Source organism: Oratosquilla oratoria, chromosome 8 (genome assembly GCF_046742065.1).
Source record: "Oratosquilla oratoria isolate Oo_2021 chromosome 8, ASM4674206v1, whole genome shotgun sequence".
Lineage (NCBI taxonomy): Eukaryota > Metazoa > Arthropoda > Malacostraca > Stomatopoda > Squillidae > Oratosquilla > Oratosquilla oratoria.
In genome coordinates this window covers 51973256-51996292 of record NC_134784.1, presented here as the reverse complement: position 1 = coordinate 51996292, position 23037 = coordinate 51973256, and the positions used below count along the sequence as shown (strand labels likewise).

At 41.7% G+C, this 23037-nt stretch overlaps 1 protein-coding gene across 4 annotated transcripts in view; it reads left to right on the top strand.

Moving 5' to 3' along the window:
- wcy (WW domain-containing adapter protein with coiled-coil wacky) overlaps positions 1 to 23037 on the top strand; it is a 71991-nt gene that overhangs the window by 8475 nt on the left and 40479 nt on the right. For all 4 annotated transcript variants that reach the window (XM_076189194.1, XM_076189193.1, XM_076189195.1 and 1 more), the window contains 4 exons: positions 5203 to 5358; positions 12739 to 12812; positions 15038 to 15260; positions 16046 to 16165. In XM_076189194.1, coding sequence (XP_076045309.1) covers positions 5203 to 5358; positions 12739 to 12812; positions 15038 to 15260; positions 16046 to 16165 — 573 coding nt within the window. The remainder of the gene's footprint in view (positions 1 to 5202; positions 5359 to 12738; positions 12813 to 15037; positions 15261 to 16045; positions 16166 to 23037) is intronic.

Below are 23037 nucleotides of genomic sequence, written 5' to 3'. Positions count from 1 at the left end.
TGGATGGATGGGGTGAAGGGGGCTTTGGGGAAGAGGGGAATGTCTGTTGAGGAAGGATGGGAGAGGATAGAAGACAGGGGTGAATGGAGAAGGGTTGTATATGGATGATGTTGGGATAGCATGAGGTGGATGAGGGGTGAGGTAGTATGTGTGAGCAAAATTTGACGCAGCCCAAAGGGATTTCTCCCTGTCCTCTCATTTTATGCAATGGGGGGACGGAGAGGGGGGGGTCGCCGATTTAATGAAGCGGCCTTGCTGTGGATGTGCTGTGTCTTGCGACACTGCTTCTGACCCAGGGCAGTGGACAAGGTGCAGGGATGACCCGTCATTCAGGAGGTGCTAAGATAAGAGGGAGGGTGGAGGGGTGTGGAGTGTATTCAGGGATGGAATGGGTGGGAATGATTTTATGCCTTTTTCTTTTTGGCTACCCCCCTTGTAAGGGGGAAAAAGCCTTGGTATATGTATGTATGTGATAGAAGTCTATGTATTTAAAAAAAATGACATCATTAAAAAAAAATTCTTTCTCTTAAACTAAGGAAATTCCAAAAAGTGTACAATAATTTTTTAGGTATTGCTATAGAGCATTTGTGGTATTTTTTCAGCATGCTCAGTCAATGGATAAATGAGGAGATAGAAAGTTTGTAATTGGTCAAAAAACTTTTTTATTAATAATTTCATTGTTTTTCAACTAAATGATATGAAAATTGGTGGTGAACATCTCAGTATATGTATATATAACTTATTAAAAAATTCGCGAAATTCCGATCATAATTGACGAAGTTTGTTTTCGAGCGCGACGGCCCCCTTAACCTCTATGCATCATTATACGATTACCCACCCTATCCTTGTACACTAAGAATTATTTCTAAAGTGTATGTGGAAATTTTTACTTGGGATACATTGGTCCATTCACAATCTTCCATTCACTCCTATCATTTGTACTTCTTCCCTATATGATGGACATTCCACATACATATGAAGCCCCATCCATTCACCACATTCAAAGTCTCGCATAAATTCATTTCATCCACTTTTGGTTTCCAAACGTTTGGTAGTCTTTCCTAGTTCATTCTCTCCATATGCCCAAACCACCCAGCAGCTCCTTTCCAATCCCTTCACCCCTATTCTTGTCTCTACACATTTCTTTATCAATTCTTGTGGGATCAGTGACGAATACCTACACGTTGTTGCCTTGCAAGATGGACATTGGAGAATGGTCTCCTTGCTGCCAGTCTTTAAATCTTGACACCCTCACCTACCATGCCAACAATTACAGCCAATCAAAGGCTGCACAAATACAACATCTACAGACCTACAGAGGTGGAAGGAGTGAACATGAGGGGTCGACCTAGGATGAGATGGATAGATAGGGTAAAGGGCATTGGGGAAGAGGGTAATGTCTGTTGAGGAAGGACGGGAGAGGACAGAAAATAGGGATGAATAGAGACTTGTTGTGTATGGATGATGCTGTGATGCATGAGGAGTGGATGGGAGATGAGGGAATATTTATGAGAAGTAAATTGACACAGCCTGAAGGGATTTCTCCCATCTTCTTTTCTGCATGAGGGGATGGAGAGGGGGAGGGGGGTCACTGATTTGATTTAAAAAAGCGGCCTTGCTGTGTCTTGTGACACTGCTTCTGACCCAGGGCAGTGGACAGGATGCAGGGATGACTCGTCATCTGGAGGGTGCCAAGATTAGAGGGGAGAGGAGTATGTAGGGAATGGAATGGGTGGGAGTGGTTTCTGTGCCTTTGTTTTATGGCTACCTCCCATGTAAGGTGGAAAAATCCTCAAAGTTAAGGGTCTCCATCACATGAACACATACTGCAGCCTCCATAAACACAGCACACCTGATACAATGCATGGCAGAATGCCCACACATACCAAGGAACATCAAAACAATATCCAAATACCTATATCACACACAATACTGTATTCTCTTCCTCCACAACCACCAGACTCCAGAAGCATATCCATAATCATGTCACTCACTGCTCCATCTGCAAACTGAAAGACAATACATTGCTGTATGCCAGACCCCCTGATATCCAACCCTCTGAATCCTCTCTCCCCTGAAATGTCGGTGTCCACCTGGCCAGACTGTAGTGCTGCCACCATCCAGCCCTTCAAAGCTACCAGAAGAGGCTGGAGGACTGCATCACAGATAACTGTCCAGGATGCAACACTTCACCCCATACTATACAATTTATAGAAGACTGTATTGGACACAATCACACATGCCAACATTACAGTATAAACTATAAAGGATATGTGGGTAAACCCTATTCCACCTATAGTGTTCCTCAGGGAGGTGGGACCTCTCAGCCAGACAGTCAAAGGAACAACAACAACAATGCATCCCATCAGTCCCTCTTTCTTCTCGATCCAAACAGACCATTAGGTTTCATTGCTAGGACAGTTACAAATAGAAGTGCAGATGTAATTATCAATCTATATCTAGTGTTAGACTCATCCTCGACTATGGTATAGTTTTGGTCTCCGTTTTTTTAGAATGGACATCAATTCACTAGAATCGGTACAGAGGAGAATAACCAAAATGATACATGGGCTCAGAAATTTACCTTACGAAGAGATGCAGAGTGATCTAATAGAAGTGGATCAAAGGCTTTAATAAGGGTGACAAACAAGGTCATCATATTAAGACAACAGGGGAGGATTCACAGTAATGGATTTAAATTGGATAAATTGAGATTAAGAGGTAAATGGGCAAGAATTGGTTTTCTAATAGGGTGGTCACCAAATTGAACTTGGTAACCATGTAGTGAGCACTGAAACTATCAGTTGTTTTAAGAAATGGTTAGACAACTTTATGAATGGGATGACAGGTGGTGATGGACATGGAACTGCCTAGTGTAGACTTCATGGTCTCTTGCAGTCTCCTTCATTCTTATGTTCTTATATAAAAAGGAACAGTTCCATACCTGGTTTCAAGCTGTTGCAGCCTCTCGTACACTGCCCATTACTGTCTGCTCTGTAGTTTCCGCCTTCATAAGACATCTCAAAAATACTATCATCCCCTACCTTTTGTTGTGGGAGGGACCAATGATGTACCTGCTAGTGGAAGGATGTACTGCAACATTGATGTCAGAGAGAAAAGACTCATCTCCCTGGTATCTATTTTCAAAACTCAACACCTCCATCAGGAGGTGCAGTCCTAAGGGGCTGACACCTTTTCTCTGGACTGGGCCCAAGATATCTACAAACTTCATCTGTGTTTCTCCATGTGTCTATATACTAAGGCTTCTTCCCCCTTGTAAGGGAAGTAGCTGATCAAGGCATGCAGCCACCCCCACCTGTCAAACATTTTCCTTAAATCGTAGCTCCTTGTGGATGAAAGGTCATCCTTGTCCCCTATTCTACCCAGGTCAGAAGCAATATAGTAAGACAGCACATACACAGCAGGGCTTGTCATTTCTCCATACTTTCACATAATTCTGACAACTGGTAACTGATGCAGAAATTCACACACACATTACAAACAATGGTCCTAAATTTCTTCTTGAAGATATTTGTGGTGGGGCCTAGAACCTTTGCCAGCCACTATGGGAGCTACAGATTCCCTGTCACTGAAACTTGACAACCATTATTAATGTTTACTGGGTGACTTAACATGATGTCCTGTTTTAAGACTGCAACCTCACAGTGTAGACTGATAAGCTTAGTTCTTGCAAACCACACTGGCATGACTGCATTCATCACCCAGCACGGAATGGGCCTAACCTCAGGAATAAATTGTTCAAGAAGCAATCACCATGCAGAAGACAGAGAAAACCATATTCTGCACAATACAATCTGGGCCAATATGTGGCCTTTGCTGGTTACCTGGGAGCCATGGGTATCCTGCAAGAGGGACCTGGAGTGGCAAGTTGATCAATTGCTGACTTAACTTTGCTTCACACTTGACAACAGAACTTCTTGACTTACCCTTACCCTCACCCTCGCATTCTCCTTTGCCCATCTGCACTTCTATAACCCACCCCCTCCAGCACTTCTATATACCTCCCTTTCCAATTCCCACTCCTCTTCCCTCTCTTCCCCCTCCTCACTCTTCCCCCACCTCAATCTTTCTCCTTACTCTTCCATCTCCCATTCCCACTTGTCCATCCCCCATTCCCTCTCTTCCATCTCCCATTTCCATTCTGCTCTCCCCACCCCTTCCTTCTCCCTTCCCTCTACTTCCTCCCCTTCTGCCTCTTCCTCTCCCACACATTTCCTTCCTATTCCTTTTCATTTCCCTTCATCCACTCCTTTCTCCATTTCCACCCCTTTCCCCTCTCCCTCCTCTTCTTCCTATCTGTAACATTCCCTCCTTTTCCATCCCTCTCATTCCCCCTCCCTTTCTTCATTTTCCTTTCCACTTTTCACTTCCATTCCCACCCCAAACCCTCTCCCCATCTCCTTTCCCTATCCCCTGTATTTCTTCTTCCCCTTACCCTTTCCACCTTCCCATTCTCTTTCCTCTTCCAATTTCCTTCACCCCTGTACTACTTCTCTTCCTTCCCCCTCCCTCCCCCCTCCCTCCCCCCCTCCCTCCCCCCCTCCTCTTCCCCCTCCCTCCCCCCTCCTCTTCCCCCTCCCTCCCCCCTCCCTCCCCCCCTCCTCTTCCCCCTCCCTCCCCCCCTCCTCTTCCCCCTCCCTCCCCCCTCCCTCCCCCCTCCTCTTCCCCCTCCCTCCCCCCTCCTCTTCCCCCTCCCTCCCCCCTCTTCCCCCTCCCTCCCTCCCCCCTCTTCCCCCTCCCTCCCCCTCTTCTTCACCCTCCCCCCTCTTCTTCACCCTCCCCTCTCTTCTTCCCCCTCCCCTCTCCTGACGTAGGACTGTGGCCAAGATCTGTGAACTTTTACTACATCTCTTTTTAACACAAGGAGAGCTGCTGTCATTTTTGTAATCATAAGCCTTTGGCAGAAATAGCCAGACAACACAGTTATCCAAACTTTCTTCCTAGAGAGATGAATTGGAAGCTCCAAGGACTGTTGCCAGCAATTGGGGATATGTGTTTGTTTGTGAAACTTGAAGACATATTTATTAGTGTATGTACATAATGACTGGTCAGTCAGGCCCTAATCCAGTTGTAAATCAAGGGTCTGTTGTTTTGAAGTTGTAAGTCATCAGTGTTTTTTGTCTCATCTGTAATGTATTATTTTCCATATTATTTAACGTTTTTTAATTGTTTTATTTACAGGGAGTTATTATAAGATGCGAGACAAGGAGAGGGAACGAGAGAGGGAGACTCGTGAGAGAGACCGTGACCGAGAGAGAGAAAGGGATCGTGTTCGTGAAAGGGACAGAGACAGAGACCAAGACCATGACCGGGAGTATCGACCATACAGGGATAGAGGTGAGTGGAGGACTTGTCTGTTATTGTATTGAGGAGTTGAGGATACCCTGTATATATATACATGTTAGAAATAGTATTTAGTAGCCAATACAAATTCCTATTATTTGAAAGTTGGGAGGAGTTTTTTGTTGGTTGATTGGTTGAGCAAGTGAGGACCCAGAGTGATGAGTGAGAGGCAGGGATGACCCATCATCCAGGAGGAGCCACAATTAGAGGGGGGAGTGGTGGCAAATGGGGGTGGAATGGGTGGTAGTGGAATTATGCCATTTGAGTTTGTCTGCCTCCCTTGTAAGGTGGAAAGAGCCCTTGGTATGGTGTATATTTGTTCCCATGTAGAGTGGAATTATACAAGCACTTCTCAACCTTAGGCACATATTAAACAACTTCACAAGCTAATCCACAGTAAATGTTTCTCCCTTCATCAAACACACTGTGTAACATTTATCTGACACTAGTACTTGACAGGCATTCATCACTTTCACTGTTGTTTGTATCTCCCTTCCAATGGTCCTGCCATTTTCTTCTCTAATGGGTTGGAGGAATGCATGTGTGGTTTCACTATACAAGGGAAAAGGGGACAAGTATAAATGTAATAGATTTAGAAGGACAGGTCTACTAAATGTTGTTTGTAAGGATGGGAGGAAATAGAAGGGTAGTGAGTAGTGGGATGATAAAGCAAAAAAAGTTGTAGAAAAGAAATGAGCATTCACAGATTGGTTACAAAATAGGACGAGAATTATATGAGAGGTACAAAGAAAAGTAATGAAAATAAAACATAAGATAAGAATGCAAAGAGGAGAGCAGATGTGAATTGGGGTAAAAGTATGACAAATTTTTGAAAGTAATTAAAAGATGATTTGGAAGAAAATTGAGAGGAAGGGGAGGCAAATCAGATGATAAAATAAGGTAAAAATGCAGATGGAGAGATGATAATGGAAGAGATGGCAAAAAAAAGATGATGGACAGATTATGTTAGGGAGTTGCTAAATGTGAAGGAGGATAGGAAGGGGAAGATAGTTGCAGTGGGAAATGCCAAGAAAATGAGTGATGAATGATGAAAATGGAGGTGAAAGCAGTTATCAAAATGATGAGGGCAGGTAAAGCACCTGGGTTAGATGGGTGTCATGCAGTGTCTAACAACGGGAGATATAGTGATGGTAGACTGGCTGGTAAGGTTGTGTAGTGTTTGTCTAAAAGAGGGTAGAGTGACAGAGTGCCTGTATAGTTCTACTTTACAAGGGAAAAGGGGACAAGTGTGAGTGTAGTAGTTTCAGAGGGATTAACTTGTTAAGTGTAGTTAGGAAGGCTTATGGGAGGGTCTTGATTGAGAGGATTAGGAGAGGAAGTAATTGGTGAGGAACAGTGTGGGTTTAGGACAGGTATGGGTTGTGTAGATCAGATTTTTGTGGTAAGACAGATATGTGAGAAAGCTGTAGGAAATGGTAAGGATGTTTTTTGGGGCCTTTATGGATTCAGAAAAGGCTTGTGACAGTGTAGACAGGAAGGCACTGTGCATGGTATTACAGATATATGGAATAGGAGGAAAGCTTTTAAGAGCAGTCAAGAGTTTTTATGAGAGTAGTAGAGCCTGTGTTAGAATTAGAAATGGAGAGTGTGCATGGTTTAAGGGGTTTCGCCAGGGATGTATTATGTCACTTTGGTTGTTCAATTTACACAAAGATGGGGTGGTGCAAGATGTAAACACAAGGGTAATGGGTCAGGGATTATAGGTGGTTAAAGAAAATGGAGTAAAATGGGAGATATGTCAGTTGTTTGCTAACAACACTTCAATTTGTAGCAGGATCAGAGGAGGGATTAAGGAAGTTAGTGACAGAATTTGGGAAGGTGTGCAAAAGAAGGAAATTGAAGATAAATATGGGTAAAAGTAAGGTGATGAGATATACAAGGGGAAAGGATGGCATCAAATTGGAAGTGAGTATTAAGGGAGAGAGACTGGAGGAAGTGGATATTTTTAGATACTTGGGTGTGAATGTGGTGGGAAAGGTAGGAGTGGAGGTAGAATGTAGATTAAGAGAAGCAAGTAAATGCCTTGGGGGATTAAAAAGTGTAAGAGAAATAGATATTTGGGAATGGATACTAAAAGGAGATTGTGTGAAAGAGCAATTGTACTAACAGCACTCCATAGGGCAGAAACAATAGAGAGGAAGAGTTTAAATGTGTTTGAAATGAAATGTCTGAGAAGTATGGTTGTTGTTACTGGGCTGGATAGAGTGAGAAATGAGGAGGAGAGCGAGGTTGGAAAGGGAATTGGGAAATATGGTTGATGGAGTATTGGGATGGTTTGGACACATTGAAAGTGAGTGAAGAAAGATTAGTAAAAGATGTGGAAGGCAGAGGTGGAGGGAGTGAACATGAGGTGACGACCTAGGATGAGATGGATGGATGGGGGGTAAAAGGAGCATTGGGAAAGAGGGAAATGTCTGTTGAGGAAGGAAGGGAAAAGATAGAGATGGATGGAGAGTGGTTGTATTTGGATGATGCTGTGATTCATGGAAGGGAGTGGGTGGGGGATGGGTGTGAGGGAGTTTCTGTGAATGATATTTTGACACCACCTGATGGGATTTCTCCCTGTGTTCTTTTTCTGCATGAGGGGATGGAGGGGGGGGGGTCACCAATTAAATGTAGTGGCCTTGCTGTGGATGTGCTGTGTCATGCTACATTGCTTCTGACCCAGGGCAGTTAGCACAATGCAGGGATGTCCTGTCATCCAGGTGGAGCTAAGAAAAGAGGGAGGGAGGGAGGAAGGGGTGGTGAATGGGAGTGGAGTATGTGGGGATGAAATGGGTGGGAGTAGATATAAGCCTTTGACTATGCCTACCTCCCATGTAAGGCTGAAAAAGCCATTGGTATATGTATATATATGTAAAGTGTATGACTGCAGAACCAAGGAACATGACATGCCTGTGACCTTTTGCTTCTGTAGCTAGTACTGCAAACCCAGGTATACATTGCCACCATTGAACAGGGACATATAATGTGATTAAAAGAATGAAGGGAAGAATTAATCACTTTACATATTATACATATACAAGGGAGGTAGCCAAAAAGGAAAAGGCATAAAATCATTCCCACCCATTCCATCCCTGAATACACTCCACACCCCTCCACCCTCCCTCTTATCTTAGCACCTCCTGGATGATGGGTCATCCCTGCACCTTGTCCACTGCCCTGGGTCAGAAGCAGTGTCGCCAGACACAGCACACCCAGAGCAAGGCTGCTACATCAAATCGGCGACCCCCCCCCCTCTGTCCCCCCATGCATAAAAGGAGAAGACAGGGAGAAATCCCTTTGGGCTGCATCAAATTTTGCTCACACATACTACCTCACCCCCGCTATCCCCCCACCCATTCCACCTCATGCATCACAACATCATCCATATACAACCATTCTCCATTCACCCGTCTTCTGTCTCCCGTCCTTCCTCAACAGACATTCCCCTCTTCCCCAAAGCCCCCTTCACCCCATCCATCCACCTCATCCTAGGATGTCCCCTCATGTTCACTCCCTCCACATCTGCCTTCCATACCTCTTTTACTAGTCTTTCTTCACTCATTCTTTCCATGTGTCCAAACCATCCTAATACTCTTTCATCAACCCTATCTCCCAACTCCCTTTCCACCCCCGTTCTTCTCCTCACCTCCTCATTTCTCACTCTATCTAGCCTAGTAACCCCCATCATACTTCTCAGACACCTCATCTCAAACACATTCAAACTCCTTCTCTCTTCCTCTCTTATGTTCCATGTTTCTGCCCCATACAGTGCTGTTGGCACAGTCACTCCTTCATACAGTCTCCTCTTAGCATCAATTCCCAAATGTCTATTCCTCATTACACTCTTCAATCCACCAAGGCATTTACTCAGTTCTCTCAATCTACATTCTACCTCCACCTTCACTCCACCTTTTCCTGCCACATTTGCACCCAAGTATCTAAAACTATCCACTTCCCCCAGTCGCTCTCCCTTAATGCTCACCTCCAGTCTACTGCCACTTTCACCCCTTGTACATCTCATCACCTTTTACCCATATTTATCTTTAGCTTTCTTCTATCACATACTCTCCCAAACTCTGTCACCAACTTCCTCAGTCCCTCCTCCGATCCTGCCACAAGCGCAGTGTCGTCCGCAAACAACAGCTGGCTCACCTCCCACTTTTCTCCATTTTCTTTAACCATCTCCAATCCCTGATCCACTACCCTTGCATTTACCTCTCGCACTACCCCATCCATGTATAAGTTGAACAGCCAGGGCGACATAACGCATCCTTGACGAAGTCCCACCTTTACCTTGAACCACTCACTCTCTCCATTTCTAATCCTGACACAAGCTCTACTACTCTCATAAAAACTCTTGACAGCTCCTAGAAGCTTTCCTCCTATCCCATATATCTGCATAACCTCCCATAGTGCCTTTCTGTCTACCCTATCATAAGCCTTTTCCAGATCCATAAAAGCCCAAAAAACATCCTTCCCCTTTCCTATAGCTTTCTCACATATTTGTCTTACCAAAAAAATCTGATCTACACAACCTCTACCCATCCTAAAACCACACTGTTCCTCACCAATTACTCCCTCTGTTCCTCTCCTAATCCTCTCAATCAAGATCCTCCCATAAGCCTTCCCAACTACATTTAACAAGCTAATCCCTCTGAAACTACTACATTCACACTTGTCCCCTTTTCCCTTGTAAAGTGGAACTATACAGGCACTCCTCCAGTCCTCCGGCACTGTCTTCGCAAGCATGTTGCAAGAGCGGCAGTGAAACAAGTTGTGTGGTTTGTGGGTTTATTGATCAGTAGGTTATGTGTACAGAGGGGGCACGTCAAGTACCCAAGGAATCTAAAGAGAAACTGCCCATGGGCGAAGGTGTTGGGTGCTGTAAGCACGTATACATACAGGGGGCTTTGTATAAGTATGAAAGGGGTCCTTGTAGTGGGAGGCGTCTGCGAGTCGGGCACGCAGTACACCACCCTTGAACTAGTTCACATAGTCCTATGGCCAGTACACTATACCACACCTCTCTGCCCATGGGAAGTTGCTCTTTAGACTCCTTGGGTACTTGACATGCCCCCTCTGTATGCATAACCTACCGATCAATAAACCCACGAACCACACAACTTGTTTTACTGCCGCCCTTGCAACGTGCTTGCGAAGACACTGTACCTCCTTTTTTTTAGACATTCTGCATGGCATCCATCCAGACCAGGTGCCTTACCTGCTTTCATCATCTTAACAACTGCCTTCACTTCATCCTTCCTTATTTCTACTCCATTTTCCTCACTCATCACTCTCATTTTCTTAGCATTTCCCACTGCAACTATCTTTCCCTCCCTATCCTCCTTCACATTTAGCAACTCCCTAAAATATTCTGCCCATCTTCCTCTTACTGCCTTCTCTTCCATTATCATCTCTCCATCTGCACCTTTTACCTTTTCTACTCTACCTGATTCGCCTCCTCTTTCTCTCTTAATTTCTTTCCAAAACATCTTTTTATTACTTTCAAAATTTTCTGTCATACTCTTACCCCACTTCACATCTGCTCTTCTCTTTGCCTCCTTTACCTTTTGTTTTACTTCTCTTTTCTTTTCTTTGTACCTCTCATATGACTCCCTCGTCCTATTTTGTAACCAATCTGTGAAAGCTCGCTCCTTCTCTTCTATAACCTTCTTTGTTTTCTCATCCCACCATTCACTACCCTTCCTTCTATTTCCTCCTGTCCTTCTTGTTCCACACACCATCTTTGCACACTTTGTGACTCCCTCCTTGAACCATCCCCATTCCTCCTCCACACCTAGCTCTACTCTGTCCTTCACACCCTCCCACTCCTCCTTCAGCTTCTTCTTGTACTCCTTCTCCTTTTCCTTTTCATTTAAAAAGTTCACTCTAAGCACTTCCCTACCTTTTGTCCCTTTCCTCTTTTTCCATCTATCCTTCACTCTCAACTTACCTCCACCAAAAAATGATCTGATATTCCCCCACCCTCTCCCCTTAGCACATGTACATCCTTAACTCTTCCTATCATAGTCCTAATTACCACTACATAATCCATCAAAGCTCTATCTACCACCCTTCCATCCACCACCCTCTCCCATGTGAACTTATGCTTGACTTTCTTCCGAAACACTGTATTTGCTATCATCAACTCTCTAGACATATTTCCACCATCAACTCTCCACTACGATTCTTTCCTGGAACTCCACATTTCCCAACCACTCCATCAATTGGACCAATTCCTACCCTAGCATTAAGGTCTCCCAGTACTATTATGTTGACATTTCTCCCTAAATCCTCTATGCACTCATTTAAATCTATCCAAAATGCCTCCCTTTCTTCTACACTCTTCTCACTACCAGGCCCATATGCACTTACAAAGACCCACATCTCCTTTCCCAGTTTCACCTTCATCCACATTATCCTTGAGGAAACCTCCTTCCACTCCACTACACGTTTACCTATCTCTTCACTTAATAGAATAGCCACCCCTTCCCTCCCTCACCCTCTCTTCACTCCTGATAACCTCCCACTTACACTCCCACTTCCCTTTCAACTTAGTTTCACTCAAAGCCAACACATCCATCTTTCTTCTCACAAACATACCTATCTCTCCCCTTTTACTCTCATCTGTACCACATCCACGCACATTAAAAGACCCAAACCTTAGGGTGCTGGTCGGAAAACTCCCAGACCCTCTTATGCCTTTACTTTTTCGTTTAGGAATGTCCCCTGTGGGGCTACAAGGAGAAGGATGCCTAGTCCCACTCCCCGTCCCTTTCTTCTCGCCTCTTACGATCCAAGTGGAAATACTTGGTGGCAGTATTCTTTTCCCCCACCACAGGGAATTCCCCCACAGCAGAAAATGAATACTCAGAGAAATGGTAGAGGACAGCAGCAAGGGGTTGGGGGACAGCATAACGGAGGTACAGTTGTAGTATAAAAGTGTCATCATTTCTCTATGAAGAGTTTTCCTCTATCATAGACAAAATGATATGTGGCTCTGGTCCGTAGGGGCGCCCCATATAGACCCTAAAGTATCAACTGCATGCTACTTGGCCACAATAACAAGCAGCCAATACCCCAGACGGGGTACATATTATGGGAAGGATAAAGAACTCCCATTGTGTGCTAGTGGTCCATACAACAATTGCGCTTATATTGGATGAAATTTGCTAAGCAGGTGCATTCAACACACAATTAGTGAACCAGGTGGAATGGTCATTTTGAATCCATGGGAGGAATGATGAATTTATTCTTTATTTTTGCCCTTTGGGGTGCCTTAAGATTGGGTGGATACAAATAATTCTCATAGATATTTACCAGTGCACTGAAATGGCATGCTGGTCATAATATTTATTTTTGGTGCAGATGACAGCAGATCTCCGAAAGACAGGCGGAGAGATCGGGATGGGCGTGGAAACCATGATAGGATTAATTCAGTCGTAAGTATAGTTTTTAAGTGTTCAGTTTGTATTTGTATGGATATATGTATTACCAGAGTAAACATTTGTAAAGTTTGTTAGTATGTATGATGTGGGTGTGATTAGACTGCCACACTCCTTATGAAGGGGTAATGTGCACACACATACACTCCAAGATTGGAGTACACTGCAACACTATGAACACCCAGTACTAAAAAGAATATAAATAAATTAGAAAAAATCTAAAGAGCAATGACAAAGATGGCACCAACACTCTAAACTGACATACAAACAAAGATTGTCCAAACTGGAACTACCAACCATGGAACAAAGAAGAGAAAGAGGAGATCTACTGACCATTTACAGAATTATGAAAGGGATGGAAGTTCTCATCAGAGATGATTTATTAAAGAGGGATACGAGAAAAACAAGAGGACATGAAAAGAGACTAAAAAAGGATAGTTGTAGAAGAGATCTGAAAAAGAATAGTTTCCCACACAGAGTGGATATGTGGAACAAATTGGATGAGGCAACAGTGTATGCAAAATATATACAAGAATTGAAGAACAAACTAGATGCTGAAAGATACAAAGACGGGTCACTATGTTTATAGCTCATTTCCCATATGATGCAACTAGTTACAACTAGGTAAAATACACACACACACCTATAGAATCATGAGAGCCATGGAAGTCCTTGATAGAGAAGACTTACCAGATTGGGATAAGAGAAATACAAGAGGACAAGAAAAACTTGAAAAGGACAGTTATAGAAGGGACCTGAAAAAGAACCACTCTCCATACACGGTGGTGGATGTCAGGAACAAATTGGATGAAACAGTAGTGTGTGCAAACACCATACATGAATTTACGAGCAAATTAGATACTGCAAGATACAAAGGCGGGACACCATGAGCGTAGCTCCCCTTCCTGTAAGATACAACTAGGTAAACACACACACACAAGTTATGAGCTCTCATCCAGGAGGGTAATAGCTGTCAATCATGAGTCCAACTACTGATCAAGGACTGTGGTGAATCACACAAGCAGGATGTCCCCACTATATTTGCAGCAGTGTCAACAGAAGTGAACAACAGTAATACCAAAAGTGGTAATGTATTTGAAGGACATGGGATGGTGATTATAAAGAATTGAGAGTGATATAGTGTTGAATAAAAAGAAGGAAAACCAAAATTTGGAAGGTAGGTGAAGCCATGAATAGATAAAAGTGGTAACTGGAGTGAGTTATGGTGAATTTGGGACCCTGATTGAGCAGGACCAGAGTATTGATTGTAAAAGGCTTGTTTATGAGATAAGTACCAGTCAAGAGCAATAATTTCTATACTGATGACTGTTGTGGTGGGTAGTATATGAATATTTGTGAGGTAACTCTTTCCTTTAGCTTTATTTGGATTGTAATTGTTTCACTTGCAGTGTTTGTAGTTTTTGTTTTGTTGAAGAAGGGTTTATTTACCGTATATTATTATTATAGTAAATGAAATTGTGGGGGTAAATCAGCCTAGGTTGTGGACCCTTCTGTGGCTGTGCTGTATCTTGCTGCATGGCTCCCAACATGTATAGTGGGCAGGGGGCAGAGATGGCCCTGCATCCATAAAGAGTTAAGATAGAAGGGAAACAAAAGAGTGATGGATGGGGGTGGGGTCATCCAATTCTCCATCTCCCAGTCTGCCACATCTTCTTGCAGGCATGATTACAGTGTCTTTACTGGTATTCCTCTTTATAGATTACAGGAACAAATAACAAGTACCTGTAGGTGGTTCTTCAGGGTAGACAGCATAGGGAATTATCTGCCTGTCATCCATCTTCAAAATCAGTCATAACATATGCACACACTCCTACACCTACCTGGAGGTACAACTACAAGGGGTAGACCTCCATCTTTAGACTAGGCCCAAGTTCTCCCATTAAGAATTTCATATACACCACATTTTCATATGACAAACCCACCACCAATTACTCCCAACCAACATCATAGAAACCGTCCCTTATAAGGGGGGTCGAAGAAGCCTTTTGGTATATACTTGTTATTTTAGACTAAAGAATTACCGTCTTTGTACTGCCTTTGACCCAAGCAATGCAGCAGGGGACAGGTATGATGCTAAGATAGGAGGGGAAATTAATGGGGGTTTTGATGAGTGATGGGTGGGTGAATGTTTTGACAAAGTCTTGTGGTATGTGTGTATTACTATTTACTAATGTATATTTGATTTACCTGTACTGTTCCAGCACAAGAAAGAGGACAAAGACCGTAGCATGCGGGTGGGTGAGTGGTCTGAGCACATGAGCTCCTCAGGCAAGAAATATTATTACAATTGCCGCACAGAAGTTTCACAGTGGGAGAAGCCACCGGAGTGGGTGGAATGGGAGCAGCAGAGGAGTAGGGCAAGCTCAACCAAGGACCAACAACATCACCGAAGCTCTGCACATGATAAGGCATCCAGTAGGCAAGGTGAGAGATTGATATGCAAGTCAGGCATGCAAGGCTTGATTGCTTAAGTTTGAAATAGATTGTTTAAAACAATAATAATTGCTTACAGGTCTGACAGGTTAAATACACACATGTACATACACATACAACCCATCAAGAATTCAACAAATACCTGTATAATGCCCATCCATATGACAGAAGAATAATAATGCACTGATATGGCTACTCCATCAGGCACCTCAAAATGACATGGCACTCCTTCCATGCAGCCCTCAGCCATTTTATTATTAATGTCCTATCACCATAACTTCCCCCTCCCCTTTTAGACAATGCCATAGATTCATCCAGCTTCAACCAGAAATGTTACAAATATCTGATAATGTACATTTTCCTATACTAAACCCATACTACTCTTCTCTATTCCCTCTGTTACCCCCTGATCCTCTCAACACCTATATACATATGAGCTACTCTTTACAGATTCCTCTAAAACTACATTCATACTTGTCCCTATTTCCTATGTACAGTGGAACTATACCTGTACTCTCAATTTAGTGGGCACAGTTGATTGATGGGCCCAGATGAGAAAACACCCCCAAAGACACAAGCCACATGATCCTTCTTAGACCAGGTTCCCACCCAGCAGTTCCATTCATTCTAGATCTTACTTGGTCTGTAGAGTTTTGTAATTAATAATTTTGTTTGCATAGTGAAGCGATTCAGTCTTGTGTGCTTATTCCCTTCTTTAATTAACCTGACTAGACTTCACAGGTATATCATCTGATTTGGTGCATCTCTTCTTTTAGACAAACATTCCAGTGTTGGGGAGACGTATAGAGAGGGAAGAGAAAATGCCCGTGACAGACGGGATATATTCAGAAATGAAGATCCGTATGATAGAAGAGAATCTAGAAAATATAATCAAGGTAATGTGTGTCTACTTTGTTGAATTGGTATTTGTAGTAAGATTATTTCGCAATATTCTTAGTTTTCCCTAGTGTGAGGGTATACTGTATTGACTGCATGGTGATGTGGAGTCAATACTTTTGGGAATGTTTTGGGGCACCCCCTACAATCCAAAGCCAGATATCCTTTATTGGTGTTAAAGTCCCTACTCTTAAAGGAATAATGAAGTACTTTTGTACTCTGTCCATTTTTTTGTTCCCTTGGAACTATTCTATACTATTTCACTGACTACCTCCTCTTATCCCCCTGTACTGGGAGTAGAATGCCACCACTATATTCCTTATGTGTCATAGATGACAAGATAGAGTGAAGGGACTATGGCTCTCATACTGTATTTATCTCGGAATAGTCAGAGCAGATGATCTGGGATGATTGTTTCACCCAGAATCCTAATAGATAGTTCTTTGAAAGTTTGTGGGCACAGTACAGATAAAAGCATACAAGAAGAGATTGGTAGTATGTGAGAAATGTGGGAAGAATGATTGAGGTGTTTGAATTGAATGATGAGATTTGTATTGAAAGAAATAATAGCAAACACTATTTGAGGAGAAAGACAAACATGATTATATGTGGGCCAGGGTGGTCGGTGGGAAGATAGGGTATTAATATGACCGTGTAAAATATAAAATATGGATGAAAAGAGAATGTAAGAAAAGCTCTACTGTAAGATGTCAAGAAAACAAGAAGAATCCACAAGGAGTTGTCAGTATTTATACTACAGCTCAGCTGGTAAATTATTGGCACAGAACATCAGAATCCCTCTGAACCCATTGAAACTTGTATTTATTCATAAACATTTTAAACATGATTTAAGGCAACAGTTGTATCAATAATGTTTTATTTCAATGGGGCAAATCGCCCAAGGTTGGGAGCAATCTGATGGGGGGCAAAAAGACATGGAAGCAAGAAAAGTATGGTGAAGGATAAAGGAGAATCAGGAGGAGAGGAAGAATGGATGCTTTGGAAAGAATAAGTACTAAATTATGCAAAGACAGCAAGATAGGAGGATGAGAGGGAACAAGAGATTTGAATAGTAAGATGAAATAAGGACAGTGGTGGCAGGAAGGAGGCAAGCACATGAAGAATAGTTGTAAATAGATGGGTAAGCATACAAGAGAATAAGCTACCATCAATTAATTGGGAGGCAAAGAGAAAAGTTGATGTAATGAAGGGTAGTTGTGACAGAATAATAAGGTGACAGGATGCACAAGTGGTGATGGTGGTTGTCAGGGTGGTGGGTTGGAGAAGTTCAAAGGGGAAGGGGCTAGAGGAAGTGGGGTCAGGTGTATCAGGTTAAAGAGTGAAGATGGAAGGGAATTATGGAGCAAAAGAAGCAGGTGAAAGACAAAGAGTGAGGTGAATAAAGCCATGAAAAATAGGTATATTGGGATGAATACAAATGAAACTAAAAGAGGGAGTGATTATGCCCATAGTAGTTTGTGAAGCATACTTGTAATTTGGAGGAAAAAGGGAAGAGCCTAAGTGAGTTTGAGATGAAATGTTTAAAAGTTATGAAGGATTACAAGGATGGGTAGTGTGTGGAATGCAAAAGGTGGGGAGTGGAGATGGAAGGAAAGCTGTGAGGCAGGGTTGATTAAAGTATGTGGAGATGGGGCATAAGAAAGAATTAATAAAAAAAGACTAGCAAAAAATTGTGGAAGGAAGAAATTTGAGGGGAATACCAAAAATAAGGTGGATGGGCTGAAGAGTGCATTAGATGAAATTCTGTTGAGCAAGAGAGTGCAAAAGATACAAGTGGAAGGAGACTGGTTGTAAATGAATGGAACGTTCTTTATGTTTGCAGAATAATTTTCAAAAGTGGATTAATGGGAAAAAATTAAGTGGATGAATGAAAAGAATGGCATATGTATATATGAAAATATATACATCCATATGTATCTGTATAATGCATAAGGTTACTAGGTTGGATTGAGAGAAACAAGGTGAGGAAGTGGGGGTGGAAAGGGAATTGGGAGATAGGGGTGATAAAGTATTGGGATGGTTTGGACACGGAAAGAATGATTGAAGAAAGATTAGTAAAATAGGTATGGAAGGCAGAGGTGGAGGTAGTGAACATGAAGGGGCAACCAAAGATGAGACGGATGGATGGATGGGGTAAAAAGGGCATTGGGAAAGGGGGATGTCAGTTGAGGAAGGGAGGGAGATGATAGGAGTGAGTAGAGGATGGTTGTGTATGGGTGATGCTGTGATACATGGAAGGGGATGGGGGGTTGAGCGAGTATATATGAATGATATTTTGACACAGTCTGAAGGGCATTTTTCCTGTCTTCTCTTTTTGTATGAGGGGACAGAGAAGGGGGTTACTGATTAGATGAACTGGCCTTGCTGTGGATATGCTGTCTTGCTACATTGCTTCTGACCCAGGGCAGTAGGCTAGATGCAAGGATGGTCTGTCATCCAGGAGGAGCCAAGAAAAGAGAGAGGGAGGTGGTGGTGAATGGGAGTGGAGTATGTGGGGATTAAATGGGTGGTAGTGGATTTATGCCTTTCACTACCTCCCTTGTAAGGCAGAAAGAGTCATTGGTATATGTATATATGTAGTGTGTGTGTATTTACCTAGTTGTATTATACCAGAAGGGAGCTATGCTTGTAGTGACCAGTCTTTGTATCTTTCAGCATCTAGTTTGTTCTTAAGTTCTTGTATGATTTTTGCACACTGTTGCCTTGTTCAATTTGTTCTAGACATCCACCACTCTGTGTGGGAAATTAATCTTTTTCACATCTTTTCTATAACTATCCTTTTTGAATATCTTTTTATGTCCTCTTGTTTGTCTTGTATCTCACTTTAATAAATCTTATCTGTCAAGGACTTCCATCTCTTTCATGATTCTGTAAATAGCCAGTAGATCTCCTCGTTCTCTCTGTCCCAGGGTTGGAAGTTCTAGTTTGAGTTTGGACAATATCTGTTTGTATGTCAATTTTGAAAGTGTTGGTGCCATCTCTGTTGTTGCTGTTTGGATTCTTTCTAATTTCATTATATTCTTTTTTGTACTGGGTGTCCATAGTGTTGCAGCATACTCTAATCTTGGTCTTATCAGTGTGACTAATATTTTTTTTACCATTACCTCATCTAAGTAGTTGAAGGCCACCTTTATTGATCTTGGTGAATTGTAGGTTTCTCCGACTATTTTGTTATGCTTGTCTGATGACATATCTTTGTTAATAATTACTCTTAGGTCCTTTTCCGAGCTATTTTACTTCCTCTGTACCAATATTATATTGTCCTGATATTCTATTTTTACTTTTTCCAAACTCCATTATATTACATTTCTTAACCACTTCCATACGGTGATGCCTACGTAGGCGGCATGAGGAGCAAGTGGGTACTTGATGATGCCAATGTCGCCATGTTGATTATATTTATTGTAGTCGTACCTACGTAATTTCCATTCTCTCTAAACTGGCTTCATCAATTTTCTATGGTTATCAAAATACACGGGTGAAAGAGAATGAACAATTGAGCACTGACTTTATTTTTTATAAGGCGATTATTATGATGCAACATCACACGTCGGGCAGCTAATGCTGCCAGACGTGTGATGTGCCCCGGAGTGAAGAGGTTAATGTTGAAATTCACTTCCCATTTTTGGCTCCATTCCCAGACTTTATCCAGGTCTCTGTAGTGATTCAGTCTTTTTCTGTATTTACTTTCTATAGTAGTTTTGTGTCATCTGCAAAGTTCATATAACATTCTATACCTTCATCCATGTCATTTATATATATGGCAAACATTATCGGAGCTAATACAGAACCTTGTGGGACTCCACTTATCATTTCTTCCCAGGTTTTTTGTCTCAGTACCACCCTCATTTTTCTCCTGTTCAAGAAATCTTCCAACCATTTCAATAACTTTCCTTGTACATCTATTATTTCAAGTTTTCTTAGTAGCTTTTTCTGTGGTACTTTATCACATGCATACCATATACACCAAAGGCTTTTTCCCCCTTACACGGGGGGTAGCCAAAAAGAAAAAGGCATAGATACCACTCCCACCCATTTCATTTCCCATATATTCCACTCCCCTCCACCCTCCTCCCTCCCTCCTATCTTGGCACCTCCTGGATGATGGATCATCCCTGCATCCTGTCCACTGCCCTGGGTCAGAAGCAGTATCGCAAGACACAGCACATCCACAGCAAGGCCGCTTCATAAATTCGGCGACCCCCTCTCTCCGTCCCCCTTTATCACATGCCTTTTGTAAATCTAGGAAAGCACAATCAGCCCATCCATCCCTTTCTTGCATTATGTCTATTAGCCTCGAGTCTAAACAAATCAAGTTGGTGGCACATGATCTTCCGTGTCTAAAGCCAAGTTACTTTTGGATTCTCTATATTATTTTCTTCTAGATGTTCAATCCATCTACTTTTGATAATTTTTTCACATATTTTAGCTGTTGTGCTTGTAAGGGAGACTGATCTATAGTATGTTGGGTCTTCCTCATCTCCTATATATTTGCATTTTTCCAATCTTGTAACTTTCCTTTGAGTAATTATCTTGTATATTTTGTCCGTTAATTCATCTACACATTCTTTTAGTACCCAATTTGCAATTCCATATGGACTGTGATTTTCTGACATGTTTTATCATTTAGTTCCTTATTTCTTTTTGTGTCACAAATATTCCTTTCATTGGGTGGGGGATCTTTCTGTCCATCATCCCAATTTTGTGTATTTTCAATTGTGAATACGGATTTAAAATGTTTGTTCATACTTTTAGCCATTTCTACATCTTCTATATATTCCTCATTCCCTTGATGCAGTGTCACTATTTCTTGTTTATTTTTTTATTTACCATTTACATACCTGTTAAATAGTTTAGGTTGCTCCTTACATTTGTCTATTATGTCTTTTTCATAGTTTCTTTTTTCTTCCCAGTGTATTTTTACATGATCATTTCTTAGTTTGATATATATTTTGACACTTTTTTTTTTGTCTCTCTCCTTTTCTTCAAGGTTTGTCTCTTCTATCTTTAGATTCACTACATTTTTTGTTGTACCAGCACTTAAGGGGATCGTCCATCAGAAAATCATGAAAAAAAAAAAACGAAATTCTGAAAATATTTCCTCTAAAAGTTTTTGCTCATAAGCTATCTCGTGGTGGAATATGGAAGCTGTATCTTGATTTTTACTATCTAAAAAAAATATAACACCGTACCCCCCCACCCTACTGTGGCTGGGTCGTGTGCGCTGCGTACTGCATATTACGTTTTCTGTTGTTACATATATTTGCTAACAAAAGAAGCTGTGTATTTTGCACAATATTTATGCTTTTGTATGATAAATAATAGCATACGAGCTAATATGTTGACAGATGCTGTGACAGTTGACACAGTATTATGGGAAGGCAATACGTGATTGTGTGAATACTGACGTTCAGACAATGCGTAAAGATATCATGGCCTCCTACCTGCATTCTGTCAGCATATATGAGAAGCCATTGCATTCTTACTGTCCTAAGGAGAAGACTCGTGGTGTTTTTTTTTTCCAGAGAGCACTAGCCAGGCAAGAGAAACCCGAGTCTCACAGAGTCAAGAAGCCGTTCCTGGCGAAGATTCCCACTGAGAAGCGGAAATCCATCCTGGCAATATATCAAGACCTCACCTCTACAGAGCTTTTAGAGAAATGCCTCAAGGGAAGGACACAAAACCAAAATGAAAGCTTCCATGCAAAGATCTGGGCTTTGAGTTCAAAGAGGAAGTTTGCATCAGCAGCTAGAGTTCAATTCTGTGCTCAAGTTGCAGTTCTGAACCACATCTTTGGTTATGAACTTGCATATATGCCATCAGCAAGAGGGACAACAACCAGTGATGCCATAAAACAGCTTAGGATGGCAGATAAAGATCGTCTGTCGCCAAAGATGCATCGCGCCAAGAAAAGGAAAAGTGCAATATAACCCTGGTGGATACTAACTGGATTCATCATATAAACCTGTAATTAATCAAAAGCTGGCAACAAAGAGTAGGGTTGTGCCTATGATACCCTTTCAACACCATAACATCCTAAATGATGAAAGGGGACCAGTAACCATGAACAAAAAAACTATGACGCTCATTCCTGAAAAACTTGATTTTTGCACATTCAACTTGATTCAAATCCAAAACGCCTTCACTGATTTTTAACTGCAAATCCTTTTCGGATTCAGCATAATTGGGAGAACATTTGGAGGCAGATTTATGTCCTGTCAAGGACTAGTAGGATTTTTTCATATATATATTTTTTGATTTTTTTTTTTGCTTTTTTCATCAACTTTGGATTTTTTTTTTCTCATAATAGACTGATCAGAACATCATAATTCTGCCTCTGTTTCTTCATCTATCTTAGCCCATTATAAAGACAAAAAATAATCAATATCCAGTCAAAGGTCTATCCTCTGAATCAATTTCAAAATTTTCAAAAATTACCCCTCGAAAAAAAAAAGTGAATAAAAAAAAGTATAAGCATAAATGACTTGAAAATTCGGTGGTATCTTCTCTGAGACAAGACAGTTACTAGGAAAAAATCTCAGCCACTTTCACCCCAAACTAAAAAAGTTCGATTTTCTAATGGACAATCCCCTTAATGTACCCTTTTCTGCTTCTGTTTTGGTATGTATTTATGTATTCCATCTTTATGAATTTCTTTTAATATATTCCATTTCTCTTCTATCTTTATTTCTTCATTTAAGAAGTTTTCCCAGTTTACTTTTTGAATTTTTTTCAGTTTCTCAAAATCTATTTTGTTGTATATTGATCTTCCTATTCTGTGATTCTCATTTCTCAAATCAATTTGTTCTTTTAGTTCGAATTGTATTAGTATGTGGTCACTTCCCAATTG